General features: G+C 44.0%; 1 protein-coding gene across 2 annotated transcripts in view; it reads left to right on the top strand.

The window, feature by feature from the left end:
* The first annotated feature begins 5,457 nt into the window (after window positions 1–5,457).
* The window catches only part of dcun1d1 (defective in cullin neddylation 1 domain containing 1), a 64,129-nt gene continuing 45,756 nt past the window's right edge, over window positions 5,458–23,830 (top strand). Inside the window, exons 1-2 of one of the 2 annotated variants that reach the window (XR_004413854.1) lie at window positions 5,458–5,836; window positions 16,715–16,931. Coding sequence is in view for 1 of the 2 variants with exons in the window: in XM_033032165.1 (XP_032888056.1) it covers window positions 5,834–5,836; window positions 16,715–16,931 (220 nt within the window). In the remaining variant the exon portion in view is untranslated. The remainder of the gene's footprint in view (window positions 5,837–16,714; window positions 16,932–23,830) is intronic. The other variant, XM_033032165.1, reaches the window with a different exon arrangement.

The raw sequence follows: 23,830 nt of genomic DNA, 5'->3' as shown, positions 1-23,830 counted from the left end.
ACTGCGGGATAGTTTTCTATTCGTCTATAGTTTTCTATCATTCATCTTTGCGGTTTCACAGAATATGTACATTGCGATGAATTTGTGGCGTTTGGTATCTATTTTAATATTTTGAAAGAAGGAATTGATTGCACAATTATATAGTTTGAAGCAATAAGCAGAGACGTAAGCATGTAAGAGAGCAATTATATATTCAATTAATAGGAGCGCAGATACGGCAGAGTGTCGAACAAGAGGGCACGGGTTTAAGGTGAGAAAATGCATTTAAGGGGATTTGAAGGGAAATGTTTTTACACGGAGTTATTGATTCCATATCCCGCTAGGGTAATTTACAACCCAAAGGATTTCAGGTGGGGCATGAAGTCAGGCGTGGACATCACGAAATGGTCAGTGCAACGCACTCCCCAATTCAACAGCCAGACAATTCCACCTGTGGGCGACGCGGGGTGGGAGTTGATGGCTGTCAAGGGTGTAGGCTTAGTCAGTCACAGTAAGAAATGCAACCACAGATGAAACATTACCCTCTCCAAGGAAGACACCGTCAAAGCCTATGTCTATTGCACCTGGACACAATTTCTGCAGGTGTAATTTCCAGAAACTCCAGCTGTTTCCCTGACTTCTCACATCCTGCAAGAAGCACACTGCACCAACTTGCCTGCCATTTCTTCAGTGGACAAAAATCACAAATGTTGATAAAGTGTAAGCTCCTTGCCTCAGTCTCCTCGCCGAGGATTCTTTAGCCAAAGACTCACACTTTACCTCCAACAAGGCACCACCTCAACAAGACCGTTCCTCTACAGCAGCACTTCTTTATCTGTTACCTAATCCGCTATTTCAGGGCTAATTAGTAAACCACTCAAACCTGGGTCTTTGGGGCTCTTCTTTCCCTCTGACACCTAGTTCCAGCCAATACTAGCTCTCGCTGCTTCTGGTTGCTGCTTCTCTCCGACGTTCACGGAAAACACTTGAACAGGGTCCTTGGCGCTTACATCTTCTTTCCCTCTGATTTACCTACATCTAGGGGATCATGACAGAAGCCTCCTCGTGGCGATCCCCGGGAACAACGACGACGGAAGCCAACAGCGTCGTCTGACACACGAGCGAACGAACCTACTTCCAGGCAATACTAACTGTTGCTGCTTACTGCTGCTCCCCTAATTCCCCATTTACTCCCCCAATTCCCCATTTACTGGTGCTCTCCCCTAATTCCTCATTTACTGGTGCGCTCCTCTAATTCCCCATTTACTGGTGCGCTCCCCAAATTCACCATTTACTGGTGCGCTCCCCAAATTCACCATTTACTGGTGCCCTCCCCTAATTCACCATTTACTGGTCCCCTCCTGTATTGTTCTATTTTCTGTAAAATCACCCTTCCCATTCCCAGGTTTAAAGCTGGGCTGGGATATTAAAACACACGCAGACAGGAAATTTTGGAACGGCACTGCGGCACAATAGTGGAGTTGCTGCCTAACCCAGAGATTAGTGCGGGTGTCACAGGTTATGGGGAGAAGGCAGGAGAATGGGGTATGAGGGAGAGATAGATCAGCCATGATTGAATGGCGTAGACTTGATAGGCCGAATGGCCGAATTCTACTCCTATCAGGTTAGATTTCGCTCTCAGGGCTAACGGAATCAGGGGAGATGGGGAGAAGGCAGGACGGGGTACTGGTTTTGGGTACAGAAAAATACACAATGTTAATTTTTGTTCCAATTTAAGAAAAATTAAAACTACAATGTTTAAAAGAAAATCACACAGGAAACACCTAGTTATGATCAGCCATGATCATAGTGAATAGCGCTGCTGGCTCGGAGGGCCAAATGGTCTACTCCTGCGCCTGTTTTCTATGTTTCTAAAGCCACACCATCATCTCTCATGGATGGACGGATGCTAGCCACAAGGTAACCTCTAACAACCTCTCTCTCCTCCCATGTCTTACCCTTCCCTCGCCCGCACCCCACCCCACCCCACTGTGGCCCATCTAGACTCGCACCTCTTTCAGCCCTCCCCTCACCCCTCTCACCCCCCCCCCCCCCCCCCCAAACATTCCTTCCCCATGCTTCACAATCCTATTTTACAGACTATGCTTTAATCTAGGGTCTTTGTTCAAACCATCTGCCCCCTCGCCCGTGTCCATCTATTATCTGAGATAGACAGAATGCTGGAGTAACTCAGAGGAACAGGCAGCATCTCTGGAGAGAAAGAATGGGTTTAAGGAATGGGTGAGTTTGGGAAACCCATTCCTTCCATCCAGAGATCAAAATGCTGGAGTAACTCGCTGAGTTACTCCAGCATTTTGTGTATCTTCGATTTAAAGCAGCATCTGCAGTTCCTTCCGACACCTGCCACGCTTGATCCTGTCTCCTCTTTCCCAGCTGGAACCGAAACGTCACCTATCCATGTTCTCCAGAGATGCTTCCTGCCTGAGTTATTCAAGCATTTTGTGTCGAAAAGTGGAACTTGCTACGAAAAGTGGAACCAGATACAATCAGCAGGTTTGAGAGACATTTGATTTGAAGTTTGAAATTTCCAAACACTTTTTAATCAACTCGCACCGAACGACTAGTTCCAAAGTTTTCGCCAATTAACATTCTATAGCTCAATTGTCTCCCGGCACACGATGCCATAGCAACTGTGAGATTACTTTTTATGATTTGCCTATATTTTCAGACCCAGGTTTCCCCAAATGTTCCAAGGGAAGTGCTTAGCCACCCGGTTGCTGTTAGCGGCGTGTGCAAGTCATCCGTAGGATCTTCCAGTTTATTCATAATCATTACACATACCACGATAAATACTCCTGTGGCGAACATTTGCGGGTCGGATTTTCACCGCGGAAATTCACCACAAATATTGTGATCATTTATGGTTTTGCTACAATTGCCTGAAATGTCAAACCTGATCTTGTCCGGTGAATTCCGATACATTACAGAACTTTTGGTGTTTTGTTTTAAAAATACGGACGGAATCCAGTAAACCAGCAATAAGGATAGAAACAAGGAACTGCAAATGGCCATTTACAACATCTTTGGAGGGAAGAAATGGGTGACGTTTCAATAGACAATAGGTGCAGGAGTGGGCCATTCAGCCCTCCGAGCCAGCACCACCATTCAATGTGATCATGGCTGATCATCCCCAACCAGTACCCCGTTCCTGCCTTCTCCCCATATCCCCTAACTCCGCTATCCTTAAGAGCCCTATCTAGCTCTCTCTTGAAAGTATCCAGAGAACCGGCCTCCACCGCCCTCTGAGGCAGAGAATTCCATACTCACAACTTTCTGTGAGAAAAAGTGTTTCCTCATCTCCGTTCTAAAGGGCTTACCCCTTATTCTTAAACTGTGGCTCCTGGTTCTGGACTTCCCCAACATCGGGAACATGTTTCCTGCCTCTAGCGTGTCCAAACCCTTAACAATCTTGGATGTTTCAATAAGATGCCCTCTCATCCTTCTAAACTCCAGAGTGTACAAGCCCAGCCGCTCCATTCTCTCAGCACATGACAGTCCCGCCATCCCGGGAATTAACCTTGTAAACCTACGCTGCACTCCTTCAATAGCAAGAATGTCCTTCCTCAAATCAGATTGCGGGTCGAGATCCCTTTTCAGAGCGTTTCGGAGGGCCAGAAACGTCACCCATTCCTTCTCTCCAGAGATACTGCCTGTCCCGCTGTTACTCTAGCCTTTTGTGTCAATTTCGGTGTAAACCAGCATCTGTAGTTCCTTCCTACACATATATATTTTCAACAACTTTGCGTCTTGTAAAATCATCTGGCGATACATTTGACATAGTGCCAAGGAAACGACATAAAAATCATATTAGAATTCCCTTGGGAGATTATAATCAGTTTCATTACTCCCGAAAGTTCCATGAATTTGATTTAAAAAACCAAACGACTTTTTTCTCTTTGTAAACGAAACAATGTGAATATTAATTGGTGTGAGACAGGAGCAAATTTAATTTAAATAGATGACGACACAACTCCCTGAGATTAACTGAGGTCATGAAAGGCATTTGTAGAGGTCATGGAAGACATTAGGAATTTTAATAATATTTCGCAAAATTTCGACAAAACTTCGGAGACATCATTGAAATTCTATCAGCTGACTCTCACATAAATGCTATTTCCGAGTCCAGTGGAGTAACTCAGCGGTTTAAGGCAGCATCCGTGTGGGGAATGGATAGGCGACGTTTCGGGTCTGTCTTCAATGGAGTCTTGGGTTGCTTCTTTGAGAAATGCAGCTGTTGTTTTGAAAGCGTTCGTTCGCCAAGTCAGTGCTAATGGGCGAAGATAACGCCCTGGAAGTAGTTGATTCTTAACAACAGGTGTATGTTCTAAATCTGTTCTATCTAAACCGCGTTTTGCAACATGTAACTGTTGTCCTCTTCATTAATTATTCTGTTGATAGCAGACCCAACTTCATGAATAACCACAACAAGACAAATTTGATTTTTGCACAATTCTTAAATTGCATTGTAATAGTTACATGAAAGAAACTACTTACACGAGAAATATGATTGCATCTTATCCCCAGACAAAGACTGGGAAAGAACATTTTCCAAACCTCATCATCATAATATATAATGATAACGTACGTGCACAAATTATGTAGCTCTTACATATAATTTTGGAGATTCACAATAACTATAACGTTTATGATAAAATGAAGAGAGGTCATGATCTACAGAGACATGATACAGCTTAATTAAGAAAAGAGCAAGAAAAACAGTCAAAGTATCACGATGTTACCAATCGCCACACTTTTAACATAGACTGAGTAGCGCAGAAAGAAACTGCAGATGCTGGTATATACCGAACATACAAAGTAACTCAGTTCGAGTAACTCAGCGGGTCAGGTAGCATCTCATCCATCTTCTCATTCAAAAATTCGAGCGAGTGACATAAAGGAGATTGAAGATTTAGTGGTAGTTTCATAACCTGAAAGCAGACGTATTACAGACGTAACACGGTGACGAGGAACCATCAAGTGAAACTCATCAAACAAGGTAACATTTTCTAAAATTGGAGATTTATTCGAATATTTTAAATTTCCCGTGCTTGTGACAATCGTCGACGTAGAAAGTCCCTCCCACGATTCTCTGACGCATGGAGAACGCTGGAGATTATTATCTTCCTTTCGCGTTTTTTGTGTGTGTCCGAAGCTGTGGTGCACGTAAAAATAAACTTTCACCCAACCCTCCTACAAATGCAACCTGCGGCGGGGGGAGAGAAAAAAAGTAAAACAGACAAATGCACTCTTCCACTCAGAAGCATGTAGAGTCAAGAGAGTTTTATTGTCATATTTCCCAGATCAAACAATGCAATTCTTACTTGCAGTAGCAGTAGCAGCAGCACAGAATAGGTGAAGATAGTGCACGGTAAAGTGTAATAATAAACGCTTGGTGTTAAAGCATCCAGCCAGCTGCTTGCTTGCTTGCCTGGTGCATGTTGGTGTAACGGTGCTGGTGCAGAGTGGAGTTGAGGAGGAGTTTGGTGTGGAGGTGAAGTTAGGCTCAGCCCCCGCCCTGTGGCCGTACCGCCCGGGCTGGGCTGCAGGCAGGCGGGCGGGCGGGCAGGCGGCGAGGGAGCAGCGAGTGAGTGAAGGAAGGAAGGCGAGAGAGAGAAGGAGGGAAGGAAGGAAGGAAGGAAGCAGCGGCCTCACAACTTTCACTCTGTGTGTGTGTGTGTGTGTGTGTGTGCCGAGGGAGCGAGCGAGCGACCGTGCGGGGGGGGAGTGCGCTGCACTGCGCATGAGTCTCACCCACCGTGACTGCTAATTGTCCGTTTTTCTTCTTTTATTTTTAATATATATAATTTTTTATAAGAGGCCGGAGCGCTTGAAGATGGTGAGTGTTTCTTGGACGGGTCGGGTGGGTGGGAGGGAGGGCAGGAGGAGCGGCCGCTCACTCACTCACTCACTTACCCACCCAGGGCCCGGAGCCTCGGCCTCCAGTTGCCGCCTCCCCCCCCCCCCCCCCCCCAGTTGGAGCGGCCGCCGGGCCCCGGGCTGTGGTGGCTCCGCGCCGCTCTGCTCCCCCTCGCAGTGACAGGCCCGGGGAGCCCCTGCCTCGGGTGCGCTACAGAGCGGCCGGCGCCGGCCCGCACTCGAGGCCGCGGCTTAATCCGAGGCCTACACTCTCTGTCTGCGTCTCCATCATTTATTTTTAAACTCAATGGTGGCCCTGGCTCAGCGTGGGCTTCACCGGCTACTCTTCCTATTGAAGCACTGTTTCTATAAACTGTTCCCCTCCCCGGCTAAAGTACCATGTTTGTCACCCTTTTTGATCGATCTGTTCCTTTATTTTCGCCTTCCTCGTCTCAACTGCGTCACTGCAGAGGGTTTCTTGGGCTCTACTCTGATCATAACCTGCTAGTATTGTAATATATATTGATATAATCTTGTCCTTCATGTCAACGTTTGCAACCATCGCTCGGAAATATAGTTCTTGTTGATGTTTTAGCTTCAGCAAAAGTGTGGAATCGCTCATTTTTGATTTTACTTTGAGTTGGAGGGACTGTATTCATCGCTTTCATATTGTAGTTATAACAGCTTGTTGTTCCATCATTTATTTTTTGTGATTTATCAGACAGGGTTATGTGAACCTTGTTAGTATAATGCCAAGCCTGATTATGGTGAATGAATGTTCACAATGACAACCCTTTTTTGTTGAAACATAGAGAGAAGAGTAGCTAATTTTACTTGAGCTTTTGTGTTTATATATGTGCCAATTTGTTTCTCCTAAAAAGAAAATAACTACATAAATCAATCAGTTTTGTATTTAAAGTTTTCAAATTGTGTGGAGTCGTGAGGATCAAATGTAAAGTATTAAAATCACTTGACCTCAGCAACCCCCATCCTGAAAAATAGTAAGATGGAGCAAGATTTGAACTTTTCTTGTAGTTTGTCGAGAACCTTTCTGCTTGTTCTTTAGCATATGACTTTCTTGAGTGTCAGTGTATTGTTATGTTAATGTGGTTTGAAAGTATGTTCATCTTGTTGGCATATTAAAATACTGTACCTTGAATTTAAGGTAGACAAAAATGCTGGAGAAACTCAGCGGGTGAGGCAGCATCTATGGAGCGAAGGAATAGGTGGCGTTTTGGGTCGAGACGCTTCTTCAGACTGATGAATTTAGACTTGAATTTAGGTGCTCTCACTTCAGAGTTTGTACCTAGTTACTGAATCACTATGTTAAAGATGTTGTAATATGGAATATGACATATTCCATATTAGAATTACCATATTCTACAACATGGAATATGATAACTCAGCGGGTCAGTCAGCATCTCTGGAGAAAAGGAATAGGTGACGTATTGGGTCAAGACCTTTCTTCAGACTGAAGTAGGGTCTCGACCCGATACGACACCTATTCCTTCTCTCCAGGGATGCTGTCTGACCTGCCAAGTTACTCCAGCTTTTTGTGTCTATCTTCAGTTTAAACCACACCTGCTGTTTCTTCCTACACATGGAATATGATAATAGCTATTGCTACTGAGCTTCTGTGAAACACCCTTTGGGACGTTCTTACGAATAAAAAAGACAACTTGACTGACACGTACTTTGGCGATTAATATGTTTGATCTTCACGTATGCACCCGCCGGTATTGTATCCTGTCTGCAGATGCACTGCAGCAGTTTGTCAAGACCTTAAAGTCATAGAATTATAGCTGTATAGCATAGAAAGAGGCCTTGGGCCCGCTATGCTCATGCCAAACTTTTGCCCATAAAACCAGTAATCTCACTTCTCAAACAAGATGTCTCAAGCCTGTAATGTTCCATCATCCAAAATGAGAGAGACAGTGGGTGGGAGTACTGTAACCTCCAACTGCCTCTCACTTGCCTGCTAATTTGATTTAGGTGGATATTCCTAACTCCTGCATGGGGTGAAAATTATGGAAGTCCTTAGTTATATTCAGAATGCCTCTACTACTAAGAGTGCAGCAGCAGCCTGCTACTACTTAAGGTAATGATGACCATTAAAAGTTTAAAAAGTAATATTGCGGTGTTAAAACTTCCCAAAAGTGAGATTTGCCTACATATATGATATTAAGCCATTTAGATTTTCTTGTTGAAAAACACACACATGATTTTCAACACATTTCCTGATTGCATTGTTGCTCTGGGTTGTTTTGTTATAGGGATTTATTGTTGCCTCGAAACTACCAGTTTGACGTTGATCTATTAAGTTTCCTGCTTTTGGCTTTTAGAAATGATCTAATATTTAGTAACAAATTGGAACATTTGTAATTTGTTCCTCAAATTTTGACCTCTGATCTTGGAACTTTAACATATGTCAAATGCCGTAGAGATTCATAGAGTGATACAGTGTGGAAACGCCCTTCGGCCCAACTTGCCCACATGGCCAACAATGTCCCAGCTACACTAGTCCCACTTGCCTGCGCTTGGTCCATATCCCTCCAAACCCCTATCGTATCTGTCTAACTGTTTCTGAAATGATGGGGTAGTCCCAACCTCAACTACCTCATCTGGCAGCTTGTTCCATACACCCACCACACTTTGTGTGGAAAAAGTTACTCCTCGGATTCTTGGTCAATCTTTTCCCCTTGACCTTGAACCTATGTCCTCTGGTCCTCAATTCCTCTACTCTGGGCAAGGGACTCTGTGCATCTACCCAATCTATTCCCCTCATGATTTTGTACACTTCTATAAGATCACCCCTCATCCTGCACTCCAAGGAATGCAGACCCAGCCTACTCAACCTCTCGCTATAACTCACAGCCTCTAGTCCTGGCAACATCCTCGTAAATATTTTCTGAACCCTTTCAAGCTTGACAATATCTTTCCTATAAAGGAAATGTTTGTGGTTTGTTTATGAAGCAGTTATTCCCTGCTTGGTAAATGATTCAAATCCAGATCGTGTTATATTTGTGGAAAGTATTGATCTTTAACTCTGGTTTTTAGTGTTCGTCTCTTTCCTAGGATGGGCCTAGTTTTTATCCTGGTCTGAGTTAGCTGATCTCAGCCAGGTTGCAGTTTGGGGTCCTTCAGTTGGTTTGAGCTTTGGGGTTAGAGAGGGCAAAGGTGTCTGGGTACTGAAACCCAAGATGCTGCTCAGCTACCTTTAGGGTCTGTCCCACTTGGGCTATTTTTAGTCGACTGTCAGAGTAGTAGCAGATAGCCGTAAAACCGGTGACTGGCCCCCCCTTCGACATAAAATTTGAAATAGAATCATTACTTTAACAACAACAAAAAAACTGAAGTCAGCACCAGCGACAACCTACGTTAACCTGGCGACAACTGTGACAGCACCTACGTCAGGAGAAGTCAAGCTACGCTCATTGGCGTCAAACTCACTGTCGCCGACTGTCTCTGAAAAATTTTCAACATATTGAAAATCCAGCGACGACCAGAATGACGCTACGACTCTTTGGGTGACTGAGGAGACTACTCACGATCATACAGGCGACACCCCGGCAACCATGTGGTGACCAGACTACTCACGATCATACAGGCGACACCCCGGCAACCATGTGGTGACCAGCCTAGTCGCATGTAGTCGCCTAAAAAATAGCAGATGGGACAGGCCCTTAAGTTGGAAGTCCATACGTGTGGTCATTGGGTAAAGCATACCCAGATTAGAATCAATTATAGTGTACCGAGTGATTGCACAGAATGCTGACAGATGTTATCAGGTGATTCATATGGTTATCTAGAAATGATATTGGTGACCACTACATATGTGACATCCAGCAGCAGCAGCAATTAGTCCATCAGGGAATTCAATTGTCAAGGGGGAAATAATTTGACTAAAGGAGTTATGATTGGGGCTGAATTTTTTTTAAATGCTGAGGGCAACTTCTATTTATATCTGAAGATTAGTAATCAAATGTCTTCCAAGGTTGATTCGCTGAATGGTAAATATCGGGCCAAAAATGTTAACACTGACTTGAGCAGTGTAGAGAAATTCTAATTCAAACATAATATTACTTGACTAGCTAGTTCAGTTCAGTAATCAAGTTTTAAGTCATTGATTGTTTGACCCCTGAAGTCACTTTTATAGTTTCTTGCCATCTGAATATGTAATACGTGATAAATTACAATATTTAGTTAAAGATTTTGCATTATAGAAAACGTGAATTCCAGACCTTTTAAATGATCTAAATGCATATGCTAGATATATTGCATCTTGGGTTTCAGTACAGAAATAAATATAGTAGTCATTGGGATGTGCAGGATCAATTCTGTTTTTGGCATCAGGATACTATTTTTAGCTTCTCATGGAGACGACACAAACTAATGAAGAATGCCTGTTGCAAGATGTTAGCATGGTGCTGATTTGATTTGTTCATGTATTATGTATTAGTTGACGTGGATCATAAGTTTTAAAATATTTTGTTTGCCTTCACTGAAGTAACATGTTAAGCTTGGCAAAGATAACTAACAAACTTTAAATTTAGCATAATATTTTAATGTTTAGAAAGGAATGTTCTACGAACTGGATGTTGGCCTCATCCTAGTATGCGTGCTACTTAATAAAGCCATGGCTTTTCAGGCTTGTCTTGTCCAGTGTGGCAGCGATATTCATCCAAACTTAATGCTGTATCTTTTCGGGTTTCGACCCGAAACGTTGCCTATTTCCTTTGCTCCATAGATGCTGCCTCACCCGCTGAGTTTCTCCAGCATTTTGTCCAACTTTGATTTTCCAGCATCTGCAGTTCCTTCTTAAACATTAATGCTATATCTGTTCACTTGTGTGCGGCACTTTGACTTGAAACTCTGTTGCTATAATGTCCTTTGCTAAATTATCTTTATTTGTCCACCTGTTTTGATTTTACAATCTTTGCATTTTCTCTTCTGAGACCCCTTACTTTGAATCTGTCCGGCTTGTTATTTGAATTGGGATGTTGCTTCCATGATCCTGAATTATTTCACGTTTGTTTGTTTCTGTAATTGCTGTTTCTCTTTTATTTGTTAGGTTGTTAGTCATCACTTCTTGTTGGACCAGAGGTAACGGATTTCTTAAGCAACTGCACAATTTTATGTGCCCTCTATTTCCTCGAGTCTTTTGCTTTACTGTTGTCACATTACTTAATGGACTTGATGTTAACATTCTCGCATGGAGAGATGCAGCACAGGACCAGGCACTTGGGTCCACCCAGTCCATGCCAACTGTCAAAACACCCATCCATACTAATCCGATGTTGATCCCACATTGTGCTCTGGATTCCTTCCACTTCCCTAAAATTTCCTTTGGGTTAATTCGTCTGTGTAAAATTGGTCCTAATGTGTAAGAAGTGGCTGAGAAAAGGGGATAACAAGAGAATTAGCGTGGAGAGGCGATTGATGGTCGGCGTGGACAGGGTGCGCCAATGGCCAATGGGGTTGTTTCTATGCTGTAAACTAAATATCCAACATTTCTTTACCTTACCAGGGATGTCCAGTCCCTTTACACCACCATCCTCCACTACGAAGGTCTAAAAGCCTTCCCGTTCTTCCTTGATCAGAATCCCCAGTGCCGGATTTACGTACAGGCACGGCAGGCTGAAGCCCAGGGCCTCAAAATCTAGGGAGCCTCCGGCCAAGGTGTATAATATTTTTGACTGTCATAGACCTTTCCTAGATATGCTGTCACAACACGCTGTAGTCTCTAAACAGCCCTTCAGTAATTTCCCTTGCCCACCATTTCAGAAAAATACTGTTTTAAGCCGATAACTCGACACTAGCACTGGTAATAAATAAATATTAAAAAAGCGCAGCTTTCCAGCCCCTTATCTCATTGGCCAGGCTCGGCTGCACATCGGCGTCAGTCTGGTGGCACTGGGGTCCGGCAAACTTTCACACGTGCTCCAGTAAACAGCGATGGCGGGTGCAGGGAACATCTTTGGATACTTGCAGGCTTCTAAAGTCAAAACTCAGGGGTAAGTAGGAAAGTGCAAAGATATTTGAATTAGGAAGTTGGCAAGGAGCAATGCTAGGGGTAGAGCTGATAATGGTTGCTAGAAACCCACTGTGTAGTGCTGTGGATGCCACTGTCAGGTTATTAATGAAACTAAGCTTATTTGTAGCATCTTTGTTAACGATAGTAAAAAGCAGACTCGTTTTGTATGGGAGGGATTGGGAGGGGCCTCGCAAGTGGAATAGCCTAGGGCCTCTCTTCATCTAAATCAGGCACTGAGAAACCCAATCAATTTCCCTCTACTAATACTCCTCTCCATCTGACGGAACTTGTCCTCAACAACTTCTCTTTAGACTCCCTTCTCTTTCTGCGTGTTCAAGGTGTAGCCATGGGTATTCGCACGGGCCCCAACTATGCCTGACCTTTTGTTGGTTACGTTGACCAGTCCTTGTTCCCAATATACGCTGGCACCATTGGCCAACTCTTTCTTTACTATGTCGGCGACTATACTGGGGCTGCATCCTGCACCCGTGCAGAACTCGTTGATGTCATTAACTTTAACACTAACTTCCACTAAATTCACGGACTATCTCTGACTCTTCTCCCTTTCTTGATCGCTCAGCATTCATCACAGTTCCCTTGGTCCTGGCCTTTCACTCCACCAGCCTCCGCATCAAAACATTATCCTCCACCTCCAATGTGATCCCACTACTAGTCACATCTTCCCACCCCTTTCCGTCTTCTGCAGAGATCCTTGGTTCATTCATCCCTTCCTACTCAAAGCACACCTCCACATCACTGTCCCCTGCAACTGCAGGAGATGTAACACCTGTCCTTATACCTCCTCCCCTTCATCCATCCAGGGACCTCAGCAGTCCTTCCAGGAGAGACGGGCATTCACATGCGCCTCCTTTAAACCCGGTGTTCATGATGTCTCCTTTATATCGGCGAGACCAAGCATAGACCGTTTAACTGAATATTGGTGCTTGGTTAGCCAAGACATGCAGGATCTCCAATTTGCTAACTGCTCTTCCCATTCCCACACTCTCCTGAACCACCCCCACTGCCTGGGTAAGGCCACCCGCAAACTAGAGCAACAGCACCTCGTATTCTGTTTGGGTAGCGTAGAACATTTAATTCTCCAATTTTAGGTAACCTATCAACCCCCCCCGCCCCCCCCCTTTCCCTTTTTACCTCCTCTCTTTCCTGTTGCACACCTAGATTCGCACTCATTCTTTTCCTCCCCTTCGACATCCTTTTCCTCCCCTTCCTCTGCTTTCACATTTTTTACCTCGCATCATTATCTCACACCTTTAGTCTTTTCATCACTGGTCTTTATCCAACCATCTTTTTACCCCCCAAAAACCACCACTGTACCCATTTATCTCTTGCAAGACTTTGTCCATTCTTCCAGCTTTCCCCTCCCATACCCACCCTCCACCTCTATTAGTCTGAAGAAGGGTCCTGGTCTGAAACATCGCCTGTCTCCACAGATGCTGCCTGGCCCACTGGGTTACTCCAGCATTTTGTGTCTTTTTTTTTTGCAGTTACTTGTGTCTATAGTTCCCTTAGATTCGTCTCCACACTACGGACAATTTACATTAGCCGATGTACTTGCCAATCTGCACATCTTTGGGATGTGAGAAGAAATTGAAGAATTTTCTTCTTTCATCTTTGTTTTCAAATGCAAAGTTGTAATCCATAAACCTTTAATTCTAGGAAACCCGCTTTTTATTTCTGGTTTCTTGAGTATTACCAAGATTATTATTTGTACCATTTGTGGCTGCTAAAAATTTAAATTCTTGAATTTGCCTTTTCCTCTTAGATGTTCTTACAATTTGTGTCTTTGACTACATTTTTGTCGCCAGTTCTAATGTTTCCTAACATGGATTAAAATCAATTTAGTTTTGTAATTCTCCTGAGAAGTATATTGGAATATTTTGCTGCATTGAAATTGCTGCCCTGTGGCCAGACCTGCCTTTTGTGGTATAATGGGACTAATTAAGCTGGAGGACCAGCTGTCAAAAGGCATTTGAACTCTTAATCTGAGAGCTTGAAATCAGTTCAAAATAAGATAATTAAAAAAAATTAAAAAAATTACTGAACACAAAGCGCCAGAACTTTGTTAAAATTAAATTAAACAAATGAATTATGGATATGAGGAACTGCAGATGCACAGCGGGTCAGGCAGCATCTTTGGAGTACGGCAGAAAATATGAGTATAATAATTGAAGAGTTGTGAATTGTGAAGCTAGAGGAAGGAATGTAGGTGGAGGGGGAGGTGGAGAGGAGAAATAAATGCAAGTCCAGATGGGGCACAGGAGAGGGAAAGGAAAAGGGGGAAATGGATTATAAAGGGGAAACAGGGAGAAGGGGAGGTTTATAATAGTTACCTAAAATTGATGAATCCAATGTTCATACCATAGGGTTGAAAGCTACACAAACGGAATATGAGGTGCTATTCCTCCAGTTTGTGTGTGGCCTCACAAAAAGGTCATTATGGGAAGAAGAGTTAAAATGGTTAGGAGCCAGGAGATCCTGCAGGCCTTGGTGGACCAAGAGTAAGTGTTTGGTGAAATGGTCGCTGAGTCTATGCTTGGTCTTGCCAATGTACGGGAGGCCACATTGGGAACACTGGATACAATAGATGAGGTGTTGTTTACAAATGAATGGGGCCAGTGACTAATGTCAACTATCTTTGTTATAAAGCAAATGTTGTTTGTATAATTCTGAGTGCTGAGTTCAGTGGTGAAGCAGGTAGTCAGATGTGTCGGCTTCAACTAATTTCTGACTTGTTTGTTGCAGTGCAGATACATGGATGTCAGAGTTAAACTGATCTGTGAAGATACACAAAATGCTGGAGTAACGTTCATCTGAACTTGCATTCTTCAGACTAAAGATCAGTCAGAAGAAAGGTCTCGACCTGAAACGTCACCCATTCCTTCTCTCCAGAGATGCTGCCTGTCCTGCTGAGTTACTCCAGCATTTTGTGTGTGTTGACGATTTAAACCAGCATCTGCAGTTCTTTCCTACACATTTGATCTGTAAAGATAATGTAGTTGATGTACTGGTGAAAGGTGTGTTTAGATTTTTTTCATTATCTTAACATGCCTATTTCAGTAATTCATTTGACATTTATATTCATCTAATGGATTTAATTTAGTTTAGAGATACACCGTGGAAACAGGCCCTTCGTCCCACCGAGTCCTCGCTGACCAACGATCCCCGCACATTAATACTATCCTACACACACACACGGGACAATTTAAAACCAATTAACCTACAAACCTATATGTCTTTGGAGTGTGGGAGGAAACCGGAGCACCCGGAGAAAACCCACGCAGGTCACAAGGAGAACGCACAAACTCCGTACAGACAGCACCCGAGGTCATGATCGAACCCAGGCCCCCGGCGCTGTGAGGCAGCAACTCTGCCACTGTGCCGCACTCTTTAGCATGTTTGCATGTGTCTTTGGCACTTAATCTTGATGAATTGATATCTACTCCTGATATTTTGTAGCAGATGAATTGAGTTTTTAACAGTTGCCTTTTGTTATTCACTTACTACTATTACAATTTCTCCAGCAATGCATTTACTACATCTGGCGTTGAAGGTTTCATGTCAACTTTTGCTTTTCTGGTTGACATCCGTGAAATGAGGTGATGGAAACACATTGATTGTTTCTGCATAGGTAGGACGAAATGAAATGTTTTTTCCTAGCGAAAAAAAAGTGACAGGTCAAGCGGAAAGATGCTCTATTTCAGGTCGAGACCCTGCATTATCCTGTTGTGGGATTTCGACCTGAACTGTACACTAACTATCCCTTTGCCTCCATAGAAACTGCTTGTTGCTTACTGAGTTATTGCAGCAGGTTTTCTTTTTTGTCCAGATTCCAGCATATTTCCAGGCACTGTTTGTATCATTTTAATGATTGCAGTTCTGAATACTTAAGGGCCTGTCCCACTTGTTGAAAATCCAGCGACGACCATAAAAAGGTACGACTCTTTGGTTGACTACTCATGACCACATATGCGTCACCCCGCGACTTGTTGCCTGTGTGGTCGTGAGTAATCGCCCAAAGAGTCGTATCTTTTTCTGGTCACTGCTGGATTTTTTAAATGTTGAAAATTTTCGGTGACCTGCTGCGACTATGACGGGTACCGGCAGTCGCCGAAAAAGTCGTGTAAGTGGGACAAGCCCTTTACAGCTTACAGATGTGATGTAAATGTGTTACACTAGATGCTAAATTTAATGAAGAACGAAACTAATAAAGTTAAACCTTAGTGGATTAATTCCGTGGGGTACTTGTAGTGGCACTTTTATGAAGATATAGCGGTTATGTTGCTGAATTTGCAATTCAGCCACTTGGCCGAATAATACGGAGACACGAGTTAAGTCTACCGCTTGGGAATTTAAATGCATTGGTCAATAAATCTGGTATGAAAGACTTGTATGAGTAATGATGGTAATGAAATTCCTGAAGTTTTGTAACCCATCTGATTCACTAATGCCCTTTAGACAAGGAGGTTTGAACAGAACCATAACTTTGTAATTTAGCAGCTTTTTGAAATATCCTTGCATTTTTGACCACCACAAATAATTGCTGTCAATTTTCATGAAGGTGAATCTCCAGGACATTTAGGGGATAGCTAATAAATGCTGACCCATCAGCGATATCTGCATTCAATGAATGGATAATTTGAAGGAAAATAATTGAGATTTTGCAAAGAATAAAACGCTCGGGTGGAACAGTTTATTTGGCTGTGTTGTGCTACGAGACTTGATTGTCTATGTAAATAAATTGTGAAGGTTGGAAAAAGTATTCATTTGTAAAATGGGCATTACAAAGTGTTTCTTTTTTTGCAGAACAAGCTGAAGTCCTCACAGAAGGATAAAGTGCGGCAGTTTATGGTCTTCACACAGTCCAGTGAAAAAACTGCAGTATGTTGTTTGTCACAGAACGATTGGAAATTAGATGTTGCTACAGACAATTTTTTTCAAAATCCAGAACTTTATGTTCGTGAAAGTCTGAAAGGCTCATTGGATAGAAAAAGATTAGAACAGCTATACCATAGATACAGAGGTAAGTAAACTTTTGTTTATATTAATATTATATTAATTTAATTTATGAAAATGCATAGCTTAACTGATTTCAAAGCCTCACAACATCTTTGTATTATGCTTATTCTTTAAGATCTTTATGGATCTATTAAAAATAAATCTTATGCTCCTCTTTATAACACTAATATTGATATTGTTTTGCCAAAAGAAGACCTGGCTGTATGGACACCCGTTTGATAATGACTTAAACCATATACACTTGGTTAAAGAAAGTAAATGTACGTTTTAAGTTTTCTCATCTATGACTATAATTTGCACAACTGAGATACCTTAACAGCTGTCTATGAATTCCATGGGTTGATTTCACAGCAGTATGGATGATAGATTACAAAATAGATGACTTCAGAGCAGTGATAATAGAGCCACGATAGCATTTAGACATTCATTTTGCCTATAGGGAGGTTGCATGGCAGTCGAGGTCACGACCCGTGACCCGTACTGTTGCCAGGCAACGCCTTCTGGAGTACAGCGGTGAACGTCAGGTAAGCACTTATATGGCTGCCAGTGCAGCGGGCCCGTCTTCTGTCACAGCATCCGGACTCTACTCTGACCGGTACCGCACTGCGGACCCTGGGCCATCTATCCCCAAGGTGGGGGGGGGGGGGTGAATCACCTGGTGTGGGGTGGGGTGAATCACCCCACATGTGGGTCGGGGTCGGGGGTGTGAATCACCCCATGTGGGGGTGGTGGGTGAATCACCCTGCGTGGGGGTGGGGGGGGGTGAATCGCCCCGTGTCAGGGTCGGGGGGATGAATCACCCCGTATGTGAGTCGGGGTCGGGGGGGTGAATCACCCGGGTGGTGGTGGGGGTCGGGTGAATCACCCCCTGTGTGGGTCGGGGTCCGAGGGGGTGAATCACCCCGGTGTCGGGGTCCGGTGCCGGTGCAGCATGGTCAGTGACTCTGGGTGGGCGGAGGGACCAGACTGTCCCCAACTCTGCTGCAGCTGGCGAGGACGTTGCCGGGGTTATGGTCCTGTTTGTCCGCTGCCCGGAGTCGCGGCCCAGCTCCACCTGGCCCCGTGTGTGTGGGCGCTGCTGACCCACAGCCCGTGACAGTGCGGCTGCATAGGGGGAGACGGGGCGGAGGACGGCCGTGGCCGGACAGCGCTGACCCCGGGGAGAGTGGTGGCTGTCCCGAGGGATGTGCTCCTTCGGCTGCTTGCACCTTGGTGCTCGGGTTCAGAGCGCCAGTCACCCTCCAGCCCCGGGTGGTCGTGGGCCGGGACTTGCCCTCAATCCACCGGCACGCTGCTCTTTTGCAAGTCAGTGGCAGAGCAGCAGTGATTTCGGCGGTTTTCACTCACGGTTACACCTATTTCCACAATTCTTTACAGCACAAAAATGGACCATTTTGGCAATTTTTAACAGGTTAGAACATACGTGTTTCGTGTGTTACTAGTGTATGCCGGAAGCTGCCTTCTACTTCAGAAGGATTGAGGTACTGCGTGCGTCACGCCCTTTGACCTGATGACCTTACGTGCACTCCCTCCATAGGATCTACATTATTCTGTATCCTACCATGCATCGAATGCATCTAAATGCTCTAACAATTTTATTGTAACTGACATATGTGAATGTGGAGTACAGTAAACCCTTGTTTTAAAGGGTTCAAATACTGTCTCTCTGAAGAAGGGTTTCGGCCCGAAACGTCGCCTATTTCCTTCGCTCCATAGATGCTGCTGCACCCGCTGAGTTCCTCCAGCAATTTTGTGTACCCTTGTTTTAAAGGGCTCCTTTATTACGGATTTCAGTTATAGAGGACGGATCCGCCGACCCACCTCTGGCTAGCACCGTCTCCCCATCCGTTAAAGCCCTGGCTTCCAATAAAACCTGCCCTGCACACCTCAGTTAAACTCACCCCCCCCCCCCCCCCTCACCTTTAACTATGCCCTCTAGTATTTGTCATTTCCAACCTGGGAAAAATATTTTGACTGTCTCCTACCTATGCCTCCTATAATTATTATAAACTTTTATCAGGCTCCATCCAGCCTCTGTAGAATTTTAGATTATAGATTCCCTGCATTATCCCCATTTCTCTGAAACAAAGGAACAATATTGGCTGTCGTTCTCTGGGACCTTGTCTGTGACTAGAGAGGATTCAAAGATCTTTATCAAGTCCCCAGCAATTTCCTCCCTTGCCTCTCCCTGGAACAGTTCCCATCAGATCCTATGGACTTATCCACCTTCAAGGGACCCATGCTGCCACCTTCAAGTTCAAATTCAAATTCAAGTGAGTTTATTGTCATGTGTCCCTGTATAGGACAATGAAATTCTTGCTTTGCTTCAGCACCCAGAACATAGTAGGCATTTACTACAAAACATACAAGTGTGTCCATATACCATGATATAAATATATACACACATGAATAAATAAACTGATAAAGTGCAAATAACAGAAAATGGGTTGTTAATAATCAGAGTTTTGTCCGAGCCAGGTTTAATAGCCTGATGGCTGTGGGGAAGTAGCTATTCCTGAACCTGGTTGTTGCAGTCTTCAGGCTCCTGTACCTTCTAACTGAAGGTAGCAGGGAGATGAGTGAGGTCAGGATGGTGTGGGTCTTTGATGATACTGCCAGCATTTATGAGGCAGCGACTGCGATAAATCCCCTCGATGGAAGGAAGGTCAGAGCCGATGATGGACTGGGCAGTGTTTACTACTTTTTGTAGTCTTTTCCTCTCCAGGGCGCTCAAATTGCCGAACCAAGCCACGATGCAACCGGTCAGTATGCTCTCGACTGTGCACCTGTAGAAGTTAGAGAGAGTCTTCTTTGACAAACCGACTTTCCGTAAACTTCTCAGGAAGTAGAGGCACTGATGAGCTTTCTTGATAATTGCATTAGTGTTCTCGGACCAGGAAAGATCTTCAGAGATGGTCACGCCCAGGAATTTGAAGCTCTGGACCCTTTCAACCATCCCAATTGATATAAATGGGGCTGTGGGTCCCCCTCTTACTCCTTCCAAAGTCTACAATCAGTTCCTTGGTTTTGCTGGTGTTGAGGGCCAGGTTATTGCGCTGGCACCATATGGACTGTTGCTCGATCTCTCTTCTATACTCGGACTCATCCCCATCAGTGATACGCCCCACAACAGTGGTGTCGTCAGCGAACTTGATGATGGAGTTTGCACTGTGACTGGCTACGCAGTCATGAGTATAGAGTGAGTACAGCAGGGGGCTGAGCACGCAGCCTTGAGGTGCTCCCGTGCTGATTGTTATCGAGGCTGACACATTTCCACCAATACGAACAGACTGTGGTCTGTGAATGAGGAAGTCGAGGATCCAATTGCAGAGGGATGCGCAGAGACCCAGTTCTGCGAGTTTGGTAACCAGCTTGGAGGGGATGATTGTGTTAAATGCCGAGCTGTAATCGATGAATAACAGCCTCGTGTTCTCAGAGTGCCCCAGCATACCCCACAATGATCTGCTGTCCTTCATATTTTTCTCCTTGGTGAATACCAATACAAAGTACTAGTTTTGTACCTTGTATTCAACCTCTAACTCCATGCATAATGTCCCCTCTTTATTCTTGTATGGTTCTACCCTCTCAATGCAGCTTGCCAAGGACATTTCACGGCTCCGTTTGGCCATCCTGATTCCCTGGTTTTCCCTGACTGATTTTCTTGATTAGGATGTGATGATGTGCCTAATTCAAATGAATTTTCTGCATTATAAATCATGGCAAGCAATTCATTTGTGAAAATGATCATGGCAGGATAGATTCCTGCTTTTACCTGAATTGCATATTTATATCAAAGGTAACTTCTCCATGGGAGTTATTAGCCACAATCCTGACTATTTATCTAGAAGCAATACAGGAAATATTGCACATACTGATATCTGAAATAAAACACAAAATGCGAGAACTATTTACCGGCTGAGAGAAAGTGTAAAGAAAAATGTAATTAATTTTTCAAGTCAATGACTTTTCACCAGAATGGGTGCTAACCTGGAGGATTAACGCTGATTCTCCCTACACTATTATGCTGAGTATTTCTAGCTTTTCCTGTTCTTATTTTTAATTTATATTTTTCCAAGGGTCAAATCCTGGACTCAATTGAACTGCCCAGTGGAATGAGAAATGAGGTATCAATGATGAATGCTAAATGTTGTTGAGGACTCGTCCCTGAAATGCATTGACTATCAATATTTGGGCAGCATAGCTGTCGCAATAAATCCTATATTCAGAGACATTTAACTTTTGGGTAGTTAGTTTTAGAGATGGGTGTTTCTGTAAATAAGGGTACCAAGAGTACTGTGGCATGGGTGGCCAAATTTGAAAGTTATTAAATCATGATTAAATAACGCAGGATTAAAAATGGGCCTACCTATGATCCTTTTGAGCTAATTTGAGATCAAAATCGACCAAATTGGACCAAAATCTAATACTGTTGAGCTTCATTATCTGAGCCATATATGACGTCCTTCCCTCTCCCACAAACCTAAATCTTTTTCTGGGAGAGGACACAGCCTGCCCCCTGTGTGCAGTTCCAGCAAACCTCAAGCACGTCCTGGTCGGTTGTAAGACCAGCCTAACACAAGGCAGATACACCTGGCGACACAACCAGGTGCTGAGGTGTTTGGCAGCTGAACCCGAGTGCCAGAGAGTTACCACCAACGCCATGCCTATCAATGCCCAGATAACATTCCCACAAATACCATCCTTCATCCGGGAAGGAGAGAAACGGAGGACTAACCCCTCGTCTCTCAACTCATGCCCACTGAACGCAGCCAGGGACTGGGAAATGCGTGTTGACCTAGGCCAGAGGCTTTCGTTCCCAGTTGAAATCGCAGTTACCAACCTGCGACCAGACCTTGTTCTCTGGTCCAACTCCTGTTGGCGTGTTTTCATCATTGAGCTGACGGTCCCATGGGAGGAGGCTGTGGACGAGGCTTATGAAAGGAAAAAGCTTTGATATTCAAACCTTGCAGCAGAGGAGAGAGGTTGGAGTGTAAGGGTGTGTCCAGTGGAGGTGGGGTGCAGGGGCTTTGTAGCCAGTTCCACCGCAAGGCTCCTGAGGGACGTAGGAGTCAAAGAGCAGGCACAAAGGAGGGCAATAAAAGAACTGGCCAATGCCGCCGAACGGAGAAGTCACTGGCTGTGGCTGAAGAGGAAAGATGCTGTCTTGGCTGCCATGTGACCATCTAGAGCAAGGCTCTCGCTTAACTTTTTTTCCCTGTTGCCAGCCGGGCAACCTTGGCAGCTTTTTAGGTTGCCAAATGACAGTTTAGGTGGTCATTTAAGATGGCTTGCATGACGCGTGCTCGGACGAAGTGCGAAGTTACCAGTCGGAATTATGCTCACTGAAGCATTCACATATTATTTCTGCCTCAAATAAAGTCACAAACTAACATATTCACCAATCAAGACATGATATATACCACAATGACATGCAGCAAAATTATAATATGTTATCTCAACTCTTTTTACACATTGCAATTAATGCAATTTTTATTATTTCTTTCCACTTCCAAACAAACATGTGGTTGGATTATTCAGCGTATGATCAACCTGTGTCAATAAATCCTGGACCTTGATAACATATATGCTTAACCATGCACACTACAGATTGATGCAAGCATGTTTTCTGTGAAGGACTGAAAATTATCATGACATGGCCATAGCATGGGTCGTTATTGCTATTGGTACAGAAACACTCTCGCTTCCCACATAATTTATCCACAACAAAATATACAGGTTGCAAGGAATTTTCTAAAGGCATTTTATGATAATAGCTGTTAAAACTGACTATACCCATCTGACAGGTTAAACATTACACTAACTAACAAGAGATGGCCAAAGGACATAAATGCAGCAAATGTTTGGTAATATATTTAAAGGTGTCAAGACGCCACATTACCGGACATTCAGATTAGATGTATGTGGCAATGAAGATACCCAGTTTGTAAGCACCATTTAAAAAAAAAATTGTTGATAAACGCTTTTTCCATCAGTCCCACTTCAGAATTAACGTTAAAATTTCAACTGAAATATCTCCTGACCAAATTTGTGATGTACATGACTGACTGTTGAAGTAAAACCTGGATAAATCCAACGTATAGTTGTGAATGTTGCTCATTAAATAACTACAGTACTGATACTCCATATTAAGAGCATTGATTTGCCATTAAAATGAATTCTGTAATAACGTGTCAGTGACAATCGAACACTGTGGTTTTAATGTTTCACGTGTTCACAATTTAATTAATCCATCTTTATGGATTAAAACAAATAAAAATATTGGGAATTAAAACATATTTAATCGCATTCCGTTATCAAACATAGTCAATGTTAGCTCTGAAGACATTTCCAGCACAATAGGGTCGGGAGAGGGGGGGGGGGGGAGGGTGGGGGGGGTATGAATCAGTGCAGGATGTATAGATGGTGGTGGGGGGGGGGGGAGGAGATGGAGCCGTCGCCGTCGCTGCTGTGCGGGGCCCGTCATTCGCTCCGACCCTCTGTCACGCCACACTTTCCCACAACCGTCGCCGACACAAAACGTCACGTTCCTTGTCTCCAGAGATGCTGCCGAACCTGCGGAGTTACTCCGGTTTTTTGTGTCTATCTTCAGTATAAACCAAGTTGCCAAGCCGAGCAAAATGGCTCGCCATTTAGGTTGCCCGGCAGCACTTTGAGTGGTCAGTGGCACCTGGGCAACCGTTAATTTCGAGCCCTGTAGAGGCTAACAATAAGACACACACCCAGGTCTGATCAACCTGCGGTGGGCCTGCCTCGACTGAGGGTGTCTTGTGATAAAAGGCCGAAACACCCAGTGACATTGAGGTACACAACTGAAGATGTGTCTGATTGTTAGCAAATTCACCTAGTGGTCATAACCGGGAATGTCAATTGTAGTGAAATCTT

The sequence above is a fragment of the Amblyraja radiata genome, chromosome 13 (genome assembly GCF_010909765.2).
Source record: "Amblyraja radiata isolate CabotCenter1 chromosome 13, sAmbRad1.1.pri, whole genome shotgun sequence".
Lineage (NCBI taxonomy): Eukaryota > Metazoa > Chordata > Chondrichthyes > Rajiformes > Rajidae > Amblyraja > Amblyraja radiata.
This window is presented reverse-complemented; position numbering and strand designations above follow the sequence as displayed.